At 42.9% G+C, this 17,314-nt stretch overlaps 1 protein-coding gene across 1 annotated transcript; it reads left to right on the top strand.

The window, feature by feature from the left end:
• Nucleotides 1–16,230: 16,230 nt before the first annotated feature.
• Nucleotides 16,231–16,542, top strand: LOC101482757 (histone H4). Its single transcript, XM_004564885.5, has one exon. The coding sequence runs from the start codon at nucleotides 16,231–16,233 to the stop codon at nucleotides 16,540–16,542; it is 312 nt and encodes a 103-aa protein (XP_004564942.1).
• Nucleotides 16,543–17,314: the final 772 nt, after the last annotated feature.

Below are 17,314 nucleotides of genomic sequence, written 5' to 3'. Positions count from 1 at the left end.
TCAGTTCAGTTCGCCACATTAATGTTCTCACTTCCTATTTTTTCCCCATGTCAGCTTGTCTCCTGTGTCATTAGTTAGATTATGTTCAGCCCTGTACTCACCTGTTTCCAATCATTGTCATCATTCAACCTGTGTATTAAGTTCCTCGGTTTCACTAGTTCTCTGTCGTGTCATTGATGTACGTCTGATGGTAATGTGTCTCTCCGCCAGTATGTTCAGTTAGTCAGTCAGTCAGTCAGCCAGCCAGCCATTCTTCCAGTCTTTCAGCCAGCCAGCTACTCCATCGTTCCTGCTTTATTCATTCTCCCTCCAATAAATCCTCTTCATTTCTGCACCGTGAGTCCAGCGTTTGGGTCATCTCTTCCACGCCTCCACACACACCGCTGACAGAATGACACGACCCGTGCCGAGAAGACACGCTTTTGACCCAGCGGACTCGAACCTTTACGAGCGGCAGGACGCAGCGCTCTCCATTTGGGCGGAGAAGCTCAGGTGGAAACAGCGGCTCTTCTCAGAGAGGGAGCACATCTTTGAGGGGACTCGTCTGGCTCTGGGCGGGCCTCGGAGACGCCGCGGTCCTCCACCTGCTGCCTCACCTGCATCGGAGCATTCGCCGCGGAGAGTGGGCGTCACAGGCCAAGCTTCGGCCGCTCGCTCTCCCGCTGCTCCGCTCCTCGCTCGCCCGCCAGCCGTTTTACTCACCGGACCTTCAACCTCGCCATGGCACAGCGGCTCCGCCTACCACCTCGGCTCAATGGAGGCTCCCGTGCCAGAGGCTCGGCTGTGTACCCCGCCTGCTGCCTCTTCCCGGAGAAAGCGGCACACACGCTGCCATAAAACGGACTACTTTCAGCCACTCCCGATGGTGAGCTCCAGTGACTGTTTTTCGCACTCACCATCTGATTACTCACTTGAAACGCACCATAGACTCACTTCTGATTCATGAGGAGTCTCCCTTCTAGACGAGGACGTGGACTGGGAAGAGTTTTTCTGCTCTTCTCTAAAGACTGTAAATAGTGGTGGCAGAAAAACCAGAACATTCTCCAATAAACCTGCCAGTAACACACACACACCGTCACTATTTCCACACCCATTATTCAGCCATTTCCGACCAGCACGGGGGCCCAGTCTACGCCCACACCAGTGCCAGCTCCCAGGAGGAGGGCAGCTGCGACCCGGTCTACCTCCACACCCGCTTCTGTTTCTCAGGTGGGGGTGACTGGTGTCCAGCCACCTTCCGTGCCCATCCCAGCGCCCAGGCTGAGGGCAACCAGAACCCAGCTTGACCTCCCTGGAGGCTTGGAAGAGCTAACCGGTCCACCTGCTACTTCACCTCGTCATCCACCTCCTGATCCAGCTTTTCACGCCCTCGCACTGTCACTGGTTAGGCTAGCTGAGGTGTCCCCTGCTCAGGCCCCAGCTTTATTAGCCCAGGCTGCAGTTTTGTCCCCTTCAGTAACCCAGTCATTAGCTCAGCCATCAGCCACACCAATCTCCGCTCCGTCGTCAGCCTCGCCTACCTCTGTTCCTCCTTTAGCATCTTCACTCCAGTCAGTTCCCTCACCTGCTGTTCAGCTTTCAGTCCAATCAGTTCACTCACCTGCTGTTCAGCTTCCAGCCCCGTCAGTTCACTCACCTGCTGTTCAGCTTCCAGCCCCGTCAGTTCAGTCACCTGTAGCTCAGTCTGCTCCTGTCCAGTCGCCCGTCCTCCAGCCTGTCCCCCAGTCGCCCGTCCTCCAGCCTGTCCAGTCGCCCGCCCAGTGCCCTGTAGTCCAGTCGCCCGCCGTCCTCCAGCCTGTCCAGTCGCCCGCCGTGTGACGTTGTTGTTCCTGGCTCTTTCTCTGTCTCTGTCAGGGTTCCTGGGTCGTTGACCCAGTGATTTCAGTTTGTTCATGTTCAGTTTAGTTCGCCACATTAATGTTCTCACTTCCTGTTTTTTCCCCGTGTCAGCTTGTCTCCTGTGTCATTAGTTAGATTATGTTCAGCCCTGTACTCACCTGTTTCCAATCATTGTCATCATTCAACCTGTGTATTAAGTTCCTCGGTTTCACCAGTTCTCTGTCGTGTCATTGATGTACGTCTGATGGTAATGTGTCTCTCCGCCAGTATGTTCAGTCAGCCAGCCAGCCAGCCAGCCAGCCTTCCAGTCTTTCAGCCTTTCAGCCAGCCAGCTACTCCATCGTTCCTGCTTTATTCATTCTCCCTCCAATAAATCCTCTTCATTTCTGCACCGTGAGTCCAGCGTTTGGGTCATCTCTTCCACGCCTCCACACACACCGCTGACAGTCTCTCCCTCCTGTTCTCTTTCAAACATTCGTTTCGGTGTCTCACTATGGGGAACGCTCTCTCAGCATTGTCCTCAGAAGCCTCTATATCATTACTCCAGCCAGTATTGGCTGGCAGTCATGACGCTTGCGTCAGGGAGGGGCCACCCTTCTCCCTATAAAAGGGTGTGATGCAGCGTCACCCGTAATTCAATTTCCTCTTCTCGCTTCTTAGAAACCTCATCTCTCCTGACTGTGAACATAAGTGCTAGCTTAACTGTCCATGCAAGCAAGCTAACACCTTGGTCACCGGGCGCTAGCACGGCTCGCGTTTCGAGTCGCCTGCCCTTCACCACAGAGCCAGGTCGGAGAGTGTGTTAGCTGCCACCACGCACCTAGCACAACAGTTAGCTGACCAAGCTAACTGTCTTTGCTACACACGGTCACCAAGCCAAGTAGCACAAGCGCTAGCCACCACACTAGCTAGGTCATACTAGCTCACCATAGCTACCTGACCGAGAGAAGAAAAAAATAAATAAAAAATCAGCGTTAGCCATCCAGCCGTTCCAAGCTAGCTACACCAAGCTTCCTTAATATGGCAGACTGCAAACCGCTGCCCAGAATTCGCCCCTGCGGTTGCAAAAACTCAGGTTCAGATACACATGATGCGTGTGTGATTTGCCTCGGGCAGGAGCGCCTATATGCTCTCGGTCCAGTTAGGGCTTTATGTACCTATATAGAAAGAACAAAGGCTTTCAGGAGGTCAGATCAGCTGTTTGTTTCCTGGGCTAAAAAACATCTTGGCAAGCCCGTTAGCAAACAACGCATTTCCCACTGGATTGTTGAGGCGATCCAATTGGCTTATAACCCCCCCCCCCCCCCCCCCCCCTCCCCCCGGAGGGACTTCGTGCTCATTCTGCCAGAGGGATGGCAACCTCTTGGGCCCTTTTTAGGGGTGTCTCTATAGAAGAGATGACCTTTGCAAGGTTTTACAGGTTGGATGTCACTGCACCATCTCTAGCCCACACTGTGTTAAGTGTGGGTCCCCACGAGACCTCCTAAATTGGCAGTCAGTCGTTCAGATGGGCTTATCTGGCAATACGGGAGTCTGCATATCCCCATAGTGAGACACCGAAACGAATGTTTGAAAGAGAACTTGAGGTTACTCTATTCCGTAACCCCTGTTCTCTGATAACATGAGTGAGGTGTCTCACCAGATCACCCTCACTGCACGACACGAGGAAGAGGTGAGCTTATCTTGAATGACGGGTGACGCTGCGTCACACCCTTTTATAGGGAGGAGGGTGGCCCCTCCCTGACGCAAGCGTCACGACTGCCAGCCAATACTGGCTGGAGTAATGATATAGAGGCTTCTGAGGACAACGCTGAGAGAGCGTTCCCCATAGTGAGACACCTCACTCATGTTATCAGAGAACGGGGGTTACGGAATAGAGTAACCTCAACTTCTGTTCCTGTGCTACTGAGTGTAACTACCGACCCTCCCCCCTCTTCCCAGCGTAAAGCACAAGGCTCGCATGCTGAGTGAAGCGGAAAAAAAGTGCGAAAGAGAGGCTGAGAGAAAGAAAAAAAAAACCCACGGCTCGCGATAAGGAGCCGGCTCGCGTCGTTCACGTCAAAGATCCGGCTCTAAGAGCCATTTCGTTCATGACAGACCCCTGCCTACTAGGCATCAAGCCCCATGAAGATATTTTGGACAAAGGTAAATGTGTGAACAAGCTTCCTGGGGTAGTCTAAATGCAGATCATAGATCAAGCCAAACAATACAGCAAATGCATCTGCAAATCTGGGAATATCACGCATCACCTAGTCGCCTTTCACCACAACAGCGATGCTTGAGGAAGTAAAATGGACTGCACTGGGAAGCGCCGTCGGTAACCACTGTGAGAAGGGCAACTGGAATGTCAATGAGGGTTGACTCATCCAATGCGTCCGCCTGGAATAGACACAGTATCAATGGTAAACGGCCTGTATTTGTATAGCACTTTACACATTCAGTCATCCACCCATTCACACACACATTCACACACTGGTGATGGCAAGCTACATTGTAGCCACAGCTGCCCTGGGGCACACTGACAGAGGCGAGGCTGCCCACTGACCACCACCAGTAGGCAACGGGTGAAGTGTCTTGCCCTAGGACACAACGACCAAGACTGTCGGAGCCAGGGCTCGAACCGGCAACCTTCCGATTACAAGACAAACTGCCAACTCTTGAGCCACGATCGCCCCAATTAAATAAGTAAGGTTGGTTTGAGAGAATGTGACAAGCATGACCTGTAGTCTAGCAAAACATTCAGCAGTGTAGTGGGTTACTTTGTAATGAGTTAGGGTACTCTACTTTTTTGAAAAATGTACATTAACGTGTTAGCTTCTTGCATTACATAATTTGTATGTTTGTTATTTTTCTAAAAAAAAGTAATTTTTTATTTCATGACTTTATCTCAAAAAGAAACTAAATCTTGACTTCAGCCTGGTTTTGGGGCCACCTGCAGCGTAGCCATAGTGCTGTGATACGCCTTTGCCCTGCTTCTGACCTGTGTGTGTTTGTGTGTGAGGGTTTTCTAAAGAGAGGGTATTTTGCTTGTACAATTTGGTAGCTGCTACGGTATTAAATTGTATTTTAAAAAAATCCCCAAAAATCCATGGCATTTTATCTCACTGGCAGAATCTAAGTGATGCAAAAATACACTTACATTACATGTCTTAAAGAATTCTGGGTCCTCCTCCTGCAGGTATACAGGAAGAGCAGGAAGCACTGCAGTGCGTTTCACGTTGATATCAGGCGCCTCCTAAAAAGGGAAAAGTTAATTTAATACAAAGTTTTCAGGTGTCATTCTTTGGGGAGAATACATGTTTATGAAACTGCATGACATCAGACTACAAAATTTTGGAGACATTTCTTTTAAGACACAACATTTCTGTCTCTTATGCCAAAGAGCCTGTTTCTTAATCATTTGACAAAAATCCTACACAGTATTTTAAAATAGTGTTCTCCAGATCAGAGCTGTAATCTATATAGAACATGGGGTTCAAAGCAAGGAAAAATTGAGTGTTTATCGGTGAAACTTTTAATTTGTGTTAAATTTATCATTGTCAATATATGAACTCTGCACCTTAACATTAAGTCCCACAGTTAAGGGACTTAATGAATGGTTTCTTCTAAAAAATAAAAATGATTGAGTCATTTCACATCATATGAAAATATTAATTTTTAATACAAATTTGGCCCTACAAAAATGGAAACTCAGTAACCAAGATAATGGAGATTCTCTAAACACGAGCGAATATCACAGTAAAATTGTTGATTGGGATTTACACATTGGATGTATCCTCAGTGATTTGGTACAATTATACAACATTATTTTATAAGAACTGAACAACTGATGAAACAACTTACTTATGTGACCACATATGAAGTGTTATAACTTACCACAAAAGGTGAACTGTGCCACTGACCCTTGGTAGATCTGCACATGATAAAAAAAATGCATTATAAATACTAACACAGCTATTAATAATTAAACTGGCGGGGTACATTTAAGATGTTAATGTCAAAAAATAAAATAGACTGGTAGAAAGAAGTACAAGGTAATGGTAATGGGGGGAGCCATGAAAATATATCTTTTCAACATGATTCAGTGTGACATAGCAGGGGCATGATTTAAAAAAACAGGTCTTTTAACCTAAAAATGTTTTAATGGCCATGAAGAAAGGACTCTTCAATAGATCTTTCAACTCACCTGTGTTTACTGTGTCCACCTGAAATTACTTGCAGTCTGAATTTTTTTTCTTCGGTCTTTTTGTCTTCGGTCTTCAGCCTTGGAAGAAAAAATAAAAATACTGAAAACCTTATCAGCACACTAAATATACAACACCTTGCTATATTTCAATCTGGGTATTACTTTTAATTGTTTGAGATAGAAGTTGCCACTGCTAGCTAAGTCACTTTTGAACGATGCTAATGAGAAGAAAAAAAACTGCCGAACAATGAGGCTGCTGTTGTGAAAACTTTCTTGCGTTGGCAAGGGGTCGTTAAAATATCACTAAGACCCTCTCTTTATGTGTGATTTTTATTAAAACTGTGTTTTAATCTGTTAAAACTGTAAAACTGACAACATAATCTATGTTTGAAAAAAGAGCGCGAACAACAGCGAACAACTATTCACCACCTGGGTCTGTGCTTTTTAACACAACAGCGCATTCGAAAAGAAGTTCCTGGCTGCAACATATTAATATACTTGCTTTTGTAAAATAAACATAACGAAGGTTCCGTTTTACTGACAAGTTTCTCCAAATGTGCTCTCTAGTCGCTCGAGAAGGGCAGCCATATTGAAAAGAATTTTCGGTCAATGTCGTTCAGTAGTGATGTGCGATACCACTGATTTTCTTTCCGAGCCGATACCAAGTAATATTCAGGGTGGTATCGATGATACTGATCCGATACCGATACTTTGTACAAAAACTTATTTCATTTATTGTATCTCAAATTACAGCATCATAATGATTACAGGACATCAGATTACTTGTTCTTATCACTTAATAATGCAGAGTTCATCATATAGAAATAAAAAAAACTGAAGTTGTGCTATTTGAACACCTTGCCTGCCTGCAGCACTAAAGGACTCCGTGAGAGACGTCTGTCTCGCCCTAGCAGCACCTGTCCCTCTCCTCCTCTTAAGTTCGCCTCACCATACGCTCCTGATATTCTGTGATATGATTTACTCTGAGGTGTTTGACAAGGTTAGTGATGTTGCCACAACCATACATGCCAACCCTCCCAATTTTTCCGGGAGAACATCGAATTTCAGTGCCCTTCCCGAAAATCTCCCGGAGCCCCCATTCTCCCGAATTTTTCCCGATTTTCCAGCCGGACAGCAAAATTGAAAAACCATATCGCAGAATTCATAGTGCGGCCCAGCCAATTCCAGTTTCCAACAATGGCGGCAGCTGCTTAGTTTTAATATTACTCTTATTTCTCTTTCTGGGTCGCAAAAAAACTTTTAACATATTTTCAGGTGAGAATGTAGCTGTGTAAACTTCAAATATCTGAGCCGATCCAAACATCGTTTTCAAACCCCCGCGGTCTTTCGCTACTCGGGTTAAACATGATATAGTCACTTTGATAACTTAAAAATGTTATTGTTTGGCTTTTTCAGTGTTTTATTTGTTCGTGACTAAATCGGTTTGGCTGAGATTAAAGTTATTAGATTAGATTAAATAAAATGTAACTTTATTAATCCCTTGGGAGGGTTCCTCCGGGGTTTTCACACAGCTGAATAAACGTCAAACAGAAAATAATTAAACAGAAGAGTTTACGTCAGCGCCCTGTTATATTTTAGATAGCAAGGAGCAGACAGCAGAGTTTCACTCCACCGAAGGAGCTCGTGACGTACTACCCGGCTTTCTTTAGACCACGAAGGCCGGGTCCTCAGGTGGAAGCAGCCTCTGAATTTGGACACCCCCGCTGTTTCCGGGCCGGCCAATAATAACGGTGACATTTAACGTATTTTATCTGATAAATAAACCCTGTAAAATGTACTTATCACCCCCCAACAGCCCCTTTGAATGTCTCCCTAGTATGGCCACAACACCTCACTCTTGGAGCACTTTTTTTGCCACATGTATCGCAAACCATGTCTCAGCTGTTTGTGGAGGTAAAATACTTCTGCACGATTACGCTCAGCCATTGTTGTGAGTGTGCACGCCAAGGGGCTGCGAGACATTTATACAGCCGTATTTCGTACATGACTATGAAAGACGGAAGAGGAAGTAGTTCCTTTGAATATAGATAATCCGAATGTTATAGTTTCTTTCCACTGTGTTCCTGTTAGTGATAAACTACAAATTTACTCTAAATTACTAAAATATCGATATTTTAATGTGAGAATCGATTCTAGAACATAAATGATTGGTATCGGAAGAATTGATATTTCAGTATCGATCCGCACATCACTATCGTTCAGGTTAGAGAGAAAATGTCATGACGTAGTTGATGTACACATGCGGAGCTCGGAAAAAAAAAATTTTACTCAAAAATCATAATTAAGAAAGCAGTATTTACTCTTAACTTCTAAGCCATATACAATTATAACTGTTTGAATTGTTAACAGAAAAGAAATTTTTTAAGTTGTTTCAACTTTGTGAGGAATTTCAATTGTTATATCCACAAACTTTATAAGTCAGGTAGACTGTTGGGGTTTACAGTGCAGCCTTCAGCTCTTAGCCACTACACTATGTGACACCCCTTTCATCCACGCTTACATTAGACAAAACTTTCTATTAATGTGCTTTGATAGTCTCTGGGAACATCCAACTCGCTCACCCCCTCCCTCCTGTGCTGAATCATAGAGCGAACGAATCACTCACTCACTCACTAACCCCCTCCCTCCTGTGCTGAATCAAAGAGCGAGCGAACGAATCACTCACTCCCCGATCCGTACCGGAAACCCGATCGGTACCCCGCATGCGCAAATCTTACGTCACTTCCTCTCTTTGCCAACATTGCGACATTCAATATATTTGAATGATACGGTTATCGCCCAGTTAGCTCCTAGCATTTCTCAACAGCTCTGCCTCCTTTTCGACTACCCGGGACATTTAAACAATGGATAATCCGTGTACAAAGAAATTCATGCTTTTCTCCTCAACAGAGAGTGTCCCCCGATTGAGCAACAGCGCCGTAAAATAAGAAGAATGGCGCCTAATTACAGAGTTAATAATGCAGACTTTGTAATATCTCACGTGTAGATTCATCAGCCAGATGAAGTGTTTACTGACAATTGACAGTGATAGCGGAAATCATCATCACTATTCCAACAATCCTCTCCTCACAGACAAGCATAAACACACTCGACTATCGCTAAATCAGATTTAACACACGTTTGTATTGACGATAATTCAGTTTATAATAGGGTTTATTCGCTCGGTCAGCAGGTGGCGGTATCCTCGTACACTGGGGAGTAAACTGCCATTAAACGAACAGAAGAAGAAGAAAACATCTGCACATGCGCGGTACGGATCGGGTAGACCCGATTTGTACGGTCAGACTTTACACATGCGCAGTAAGGATCGGAGAGTCCTGATCCGTAACTTTCTTTTTATTTTTCGTTTTTGTCTACATTGTACTGAAATGCTTCATTATTGCAAACATTTTAAGATATACTTGTTATTCTTAACATCTTAACAGATACTCTGACCCATAACTATCGTAAAACGCTACGACCGGAAGTAGAAACCTTTCGCGCATGCGGGGTACCGATCGGGTTTCCGGTACGGATCGGGTAGTGACACACTCACCCCCTCCCTCCTGGCTCACAGCTTCTTCTTCTTCTTGGTTGGCAACCAATGTTAAGGCGCATTACCGCCCCCTGGCTCACAGCGCAGTGGACATTTAGATGAGAAAATATATATAAAATATATATTTGACACACTTAAGGAAAATACTAATAAAATACACATAAACAAAATAAATGTTTATTAAGCAATTTTGATAGGAAATTGCTTAATTTTAGAAATGTTTTTGCTCTTTTTTCTCTCTAAAATAGTTGTTGTTGTTTTTTTTTTATCATTCATCTTAGCAGTGGGATTTACGTGAAAAGGGAAACAAATTAAGTTTGAGTGAAAATGTACAATTTTTGCACTCTCTGGTCAACTGACTCAGTGAATCAAATGACTCAAAAATCCGATTCACTTTGGTGAGTGACTCATTAACACTCTATTCAGTAAAAAGAATCAAATTTACCATCACTACTATTCATTCACTTCCACATTCACACACTGGTGGAGGCAAGCTACAGTTGTAGCCACAGCTGCCCTTTTGCACAACATTCAAATTTGTTACACCTTTAAATATCAGGCAAATCAAATGTTATATTTACCTTCCTTTTCTATATATGGACCACCAGGACTCAATTCACTGGTTATTCGTTGATGAACCAAACATGTGACTGGACTCTCTGCTGAAGTGGTCATCATGATGGTGACATAGTGCGCACTGAACTGCAGCCATAATGCAGTTTTCTTTCCCACAGTCAGTTCTCAGTCTCATCGGTACAACACCAAGGTTCCCAACACATGACAAGTAATAGTAAACTATAACCGCTGGATTATTATTTGTTGGTCCACATTCTAGACACAAAACCTGAAAACCCATCAATGCACCCTGAAATGGCCAAACCGAATGGTTTCAGCTTGTCATAACCATCAGCATGCCACATGTAGTTGGGTCCCAGCAAATGATAGGTTCTCCTAATGAATCTTCTGCGTGTTCTCACCTGGCATCCATGAGGATTAAGCTCCTGGAGTATTTTCATCACATCATCCCTCTTTACTTTAAGATGATGCTTTTGTTTAAGTACCTGCCACATTGTTCGATACCCAAACAATCACCCAGGTCCTTGAAGCTTCGCTCTGATTGCGTTAATGATCGTTGTTCTAGAGTGAAAATGTTTTCTTCGGTTAAGTCCAGCATTATTGAGTTTACTTTTAAGACTCTTTAAACTCATCTTTACACCATGCAAACTTAACATCATGTCCATGATAACACTATATGAGTGACCTTCGTTGAAAAATTGAATGCAGTACTGTAGGTTGTCTGATCCTTCAGCCTGGTCTGTGTCCCGCAAAAGCTCCAGAGACCGTCCACAGGAAGCACAAAAAGGAGTGAATAGGCTGAAGCTAACGCCACAAAACGGGCAAAACATTTTCCAGTTCTCTATGTAGTGCAGCGAGCACCATCAGGGTAATAAGGAAGCGCTGTGAGGAGTTAGTTTCTCGACGTTTGTTGACATCCCACGTTTAGCTGACTATAAATCACTTTTCTGTGCTACAAATATGGAGTAAGCCTAATCGTTGAGTCACTTCCGGTATTTCAGACAATCCCTTTCCGTCAAGAGCCACTTATTTTGTTGCAGACTTGTTAATTTGTTGCGGACTTGTGTTTTCAGTGTTTTCTGAAATGTTATTTTGTTGTCAATTTTTTAATTTGTTTTTTTTTCAATGTAAAAGTGTTTTCAGAAATGTTATTTTGTTGTCGATGTTGTAAATGTGATTTGCACTTCCCAGCCACTGTAAACAACTGAAAAGAACACAACATTAATAACAATCGCACTCTCCGAAGTAAAAATTTTACACACACAAATTGTTAAAGACAAATTTGATTTAATTAATACTAACATTTTTAAAGGTGAGGCTCACATATAAAACAATGAAACTCTTTATTAGATTAAAAAGGGGATAGACCCTATTTTCTGTACCAATTTGGTGACAGATCATGACATGAAATAACACTATTTATGTATTTATATACTGTATATAGCTTCCCATACTTGAAAAGAGGTCCTTTAATCTACACAATGTCATCTCTGTATCCAAACGCCATTGGGTGTTAAACATAGAAATTATGAAAGACTTAAGTTACATTAAACACGCATTACTATATTATTTCCTGGATGTACCTTTGTCTTGAAGATCGTTCTACAGAAACATAAACATCGTGACTGAGCATGGGTCTCACTGATACACAACCAAGTTTACCTGAAAACTCGCATCATCCCTCTATGTGAGCTGTGCCTGCACTAAAGTCACAGGGCTCTGACAGCATGAATATGAAAACCAGTTATGTCGCTGGACTGAGCCGCTTTAGCTTAATTACCACAACTGAAAAACACTGCGTGGAGACAAAAGCTTCGAAAAACTGTGACTGACAAAATCCCGCACAAACGATTTTAACTACATCACTCACCACTGAGTGCGAAACTTTTTCATAAAATTTTAAAACTAAATGAGGGAGGTTACAGTCCATCGAAATATATCATTGATATATTTTTTTTTATGATAAAACATGTGGTTAGTGAAAGCTGCGAAGTAACAAAGATGTGAAGACTTGGAAAGTGACCTTCTGCTAGCAGTCCATTTCATGCCATTTTGCGTAAAAATACGATACTGTCATTACAGTGGTCATTATTAATCTAATTTTGACGTATCATACTGTTTAGAACTTTAACTTAAAACTGCTATACGTTATTGTTTAAAACGTGTTGTATATTCGAACAAATTAAGATAATCTCACCTCAGACAAAATGGAGATCATCCACTGCTGAGCCGTGAGTGTCCTGCACATGGCACAGCAGACTACGGGTGGAAGTGTAGAATGATTGAAATGAAAATGCTTTCAATACTTAAATCTATTAGATTTCTTAATTTTTCATGGTACTCATACATTTTTGTTAAATCTGCTAAACAAACTATTGCTTAATTTACCCTAAACAAAACTGTGTAAATTTAAATAATTGAACATCTCAAAAATGTTTAGTTTTGTTTAGATTTAATTAAAACAACACATACATGTTTTTTACTGAGTAATACTTACTATTACTTTTCTATTAGATATTAATGAACCCAAATCACAGTTTTTACAGTGTACATCACCTTCCCTGACAGTCGTAGCTTGGCTCATCTGAGGGTGAAATTATAAGAATGTGTTATTTTGCAAAGTGCTCTCTAAGGTTCCTAAATAAAATATGGCATTGAGGTCATTTCTTTTGAATTAATCCCATCACCAGTGTGTGAATGTGTGTGTGAATGGGTGCATGACTGGATGTGTAAAGCGCTTTGGGGTCCTTAGGGACTAGTAAAGCGCTATACAAATACAGGCCATTTACCATTTTTGAAATATAAGAACCTCTCCTGTTTTTAATGGCACTCTGGGTTTCCTTACTTTCTGTTCCACTCCCAACCCCAAATACAGTGGGGCAAAAAAGTATTTAGTCAGCCACCGATTGTGCAAGTTCCCCCACTTAAAATGATGACAGAGGTCAGTAATTTGCACCAGAGGTACACTTCAACTGTGAGAGACAGAATGTGAAAAAAAAAAATCCATGAATCCACATGGTAGGATTTGTAAAGAATTTATTCGTAAATTAGGGTGGAAAATAAGTATTTGGTCACCTCAAACAAGGAAAATCTCTGGCTCTCACAGACCTGTAACGTCCTCTGTAAGAAGCTTTTCTGTCCCCCACTCGTTACCTGTATGAATGGCACCTGTTTGAACTCATCATCTGTATAAAAGACACCTGTCCACAGCCTCAAACAGTCAGACTCCAAACGCCGCCATGGCCAAGACCAAAGAGCTTTCGAAGGACACCAGGAAAAGTATTGTAGACCTGCACCAGACTGGGAAGAGTGAATCTACAATAGGCAAGCAGCTTGGTGTGAAAAAATCAACTGTGGGAGCAATCATCAGAAAATGGAAGGCATACAAGACCACTGATAATCTCCCTCGATCTGGGGCTCCACGCAAGATCTCATCCCGTGGGGTCAAAATGATCATGAGAACGGTGAGCAAAGATCCCAGAACCACACGGGGGGACCTGGTGAATGACCTGCAGAGAGCTGGGACCAAAGTAACAAAGGTCACCATCAGTAACACACTACAACGGCAGGGAATCAAATCCCGCAGTGCCAGACGTGTTCCGCTGCTGAAGCCAGTGCATGTCCAGGCCCGTCTGAAGTTTGCCAGAGAGCACATGGATGATACAGCAGAGGATTGGGAGAATGTCATGTGGTCAGATGAAACCAAAGTTGAACTTTTTGGTATAAACTCAACTCGTCGTGTTTGGAGGAAGAAGAATACTGAGTTGCATCCCAAGAACACCATACCTACTGTGAAGCATGGGGGTGGAAACATCATGCTATGGGGCTGTTTTTCTGCCAAGGGGACAGGACGACTGATCCGTGTTAAGGACAGAATGAATGGGGCCATATATCGTGAGATTTTGAGCCAAAACCTCCTTCCATCAGTGAGAACTTTGAAGATGAAACGAGGCTGGGTCTTCCAACATGACAAAGATCCAAAACACACCGCCCGGGCAACAAAGGAGTGGCTCCGTAAGAAGCATTTGAAAGTCCTGGAGTGGCCTAGCCAGTCTCCAGACCTCAACCCCATAGAAAATCTGTGGCGGGAGTTGAAAGTCCGTGTTGCTCGGCGACAGCCCCAAAACATCACTGCTCTCGAGAAGATCTGCATGGAGGAATGGGCTAAAATACCAGCTACTGTGTGTGCAAACCTGGTAAAGACCTATAGTAAACGTTTGACCTCTGTTATTGCCAACAAAGGTTATGTTACAAAGTATTGAGTTGTATTTTTGTTATTGACCAAATACTTATTTTCCACCCTGATTTACGAATGAATTCTTTACAAATCCTACCATGTGGATTCATGGATTTTTTTTTTTTTTTTTTCACATTCTGTCTCTCACAGTTGAAGTGTACCTCTGGTGCAAATTACTGACCTCTGTCATCATTTTAGGTGGGGGAACTTGCACAATCGGTGGCTGACTAAATACTTTTTTGCCCCACTGTAGATGCTGACAAGCTGACACAGTAACATGGAAGAGGGAAATAAGAACAATAATAAAGATAAAAGATGAAGTAACAAGTTTTTAGTTTCTTGTTTATTCCAGATGATCATCCAGATGTCTGTGACATGTGATGACAAACACCATAATGGAAGGCCTTTCTCATCACATGCTTAAACTCATCATCTCATCATATATTTTTGCATACGCTGAGCAGGCAGTCAGACATGCTGTAACTGTGGGGTAGAAAACTGCATGAACACCATACAGCAGGGGTCTCAAACTCCAGTCCTCGAGGGCAACTTTTCCATGTGTCCCTGTTACAACACACCTAGTAGGTCATTAGCAAGAGTATAGAACTTGACTGCATGCTGCGTTGGCAATTCAGCCATTTGAGTCATGTTACAGCAGCTCATGAGTGAATGAACATGGTGCAATAAAAGTATTTTTAGAAGTATATGTTTCCAAATACATACATTTACTTAAATTTACTTGAGTAGGGTTAGCATGCAGTCAAGTTCTATACTCTTGCTAATGACCTACTGACCTATTGTATTCAGGTGTGTTGCACCAGGGACACATGGAAAAGTTGCATGACACCGGCCCTGGAGGACTGGAGTTTGAGACCCCTGTCATACGGAATATGACAGGTGTGGTTGAACTGCGTGAAGACTCTGAAGTTTCTCTTTTCTTCTGGCAGGACAGGAATGTGGCCTTGTCTTGTGAGCCACCGTAAGGATGTACTTGAAGTAGAACTGGACCGTCACCGTCACTCTTCACCTTTTCAAAGACAAAGCAGTCATTTAGATAAAATATTAGATATTGTTTACCTGTAAATGCACAAAGAGAATTTAGAAATTAATTCTTGCCTCAGAGTCTCTGGAATCTAAAAAAGCTAAATATGATGATATTCAGCAACATAAATTAGTGTTTTAAGATTAAGATTTAAGATTACAATGAATTTGTGATTGTTTCAAAGCATACTGTCGTGAGAGAAGGCACTGAACACAGACTATTTGCTGGGGAGGTTGCATAGCTGTGTAGGTTGGCGAAAGGAGCCGGTAGCTGGCCGGGGCATCACGATGGTTGCTAGTAGTCTGTAATAGAATAGAAAATAATGGGAGTAAATATTTCTAGTCCAACATCATCAGATAACCATCAAACCATCAAAATAAAATTAAACATTTAAATAAAATTAAACACCAATAATCTCCAAAAGTTGATTCTGTTCATCTGGAAAACGCTACGTCCAGATAAACAGAATGAACCTTTGGAGATTTACTTACCTGGATGATTGAGCATGCATCAAGACGTTTAAATGCCAATAAATTGTTAAAATTGAAAAGCATGTGTCTCTTTGATTCAAATGTGATTATCTGTAAATATGTCGCTGATATTAAAAACTGTTTTAAATGTTTTAATTCATGTTCAGACACAACGAGAACAACCATACTCGAAAGGGCAGGTCCCTGTTTCCTATTACGTCCTCAAATCACGTTGTCGCTGGGGTTTTTCAAATACGTCCGTTGTACTGACTTAAAGTCGCACCCGTGCGGTGACTTTTCATCAGTATCACTTAAGCTGACAAAATGAGTGGACGCGGGAAAGGAGGAAAGGGACTCGGGAAAGGAGGCGCTAAACGGCACCGCAAAGTTCTCCGTGATAATATCCAAGGCATTACTAAGCCTGCCATTCGTCGTCTAGCCCGTCGCGGTGGTGTGAAGCGTATCTCCGGCCTGATTTACGAGGAGACCCGTGGTGTACTTAAGGTGTTCCTGGAGAACGTGATCCGCGATGCAGTCACCTACACCGAGCACGCCAAGAGAAAGACTGTGACCGCAATGGATGTGGTGTATGCTCTTAAAAGGCAGGGCCGTACTCTATACGGTTTCGGAGGTTAACGCTACTGTCTTGATTCCAACACAACGGCTCTTTTAAGAGCCACACAACTCCTCTTAAGAAATAAGTGTTCCAACTTTACAACTAGTGGCTTGGGTACACCGAATTTTGTGAAACTGCTAATGAGACTCTTAAACATTGCAACGTGATTGTACATAGAACTTATGGGCCGTTGAAACGGCCGTTGTGGCTGTAAGTAACTCGTCGGGCTGGCTTCGTGCCCCAAACAAAAATGGCGACGCCGCTGATGTGAAGTTAACAATGTTAACTTTTTTCCCACCTAGCTTTCCAATATCCACCTTTCCTAACCTTAAAATGACTGTCTTGCTCATTTCTCAATGAAACTCTATTTCCCTGTAAAAACCTAACATTAGTTGCCTTGGGACATAACTTTTTTTTTTTTTTAAACAAAATGGATGCCATAACGCGCTGTGACGTAGTCTCTAGAAATGGCTTCTAAGCCGGTGGCTCAGAGCTGCGCTGTGTTTGTGATTTAAGGTGAACATTTTCTATTTAGAGTTATATCAGAAAAGTTTAAAAAAAAAAAACCCTTCACGGACACGAGTTTTAATCTCCTGTGAAACGTTCTCTAAAATGACAACTTTCGATGTTTCTAATTTAATTATTTTTCTTTCACCACAGAGCCAAGTGAGAGGTAGAACAGCATTTTCCCGTGCTCTCTTACGAACAGTTTGTAACAAGTTTTCATAATCAGGGACTATTGACTTGTGAAATTAGCTCTTCAGATGTAGTTGTGTGGCTCTTAAAAGAGCC

This window comes from Maylandia zebra, linkage group LG17, assembly GCF_041146795.1.
Source record: "Maylandia zebra isolate NMK-2024a linkage group LG17, Mzebra_GT3a, whole genome shotgun sequence".
NCBI classification, from domain to species: Eukaryota; Metazoa; Chordata; class Actinopteri; order Cichliformes; family Cichlidae; genus Maylandia; species Maylandia zebra.
The sequence above is the reverse complement of the archived record's forward strand: the minus strand, read 5'-3'. Positions and strand labels throughout refer to the sequence as shown.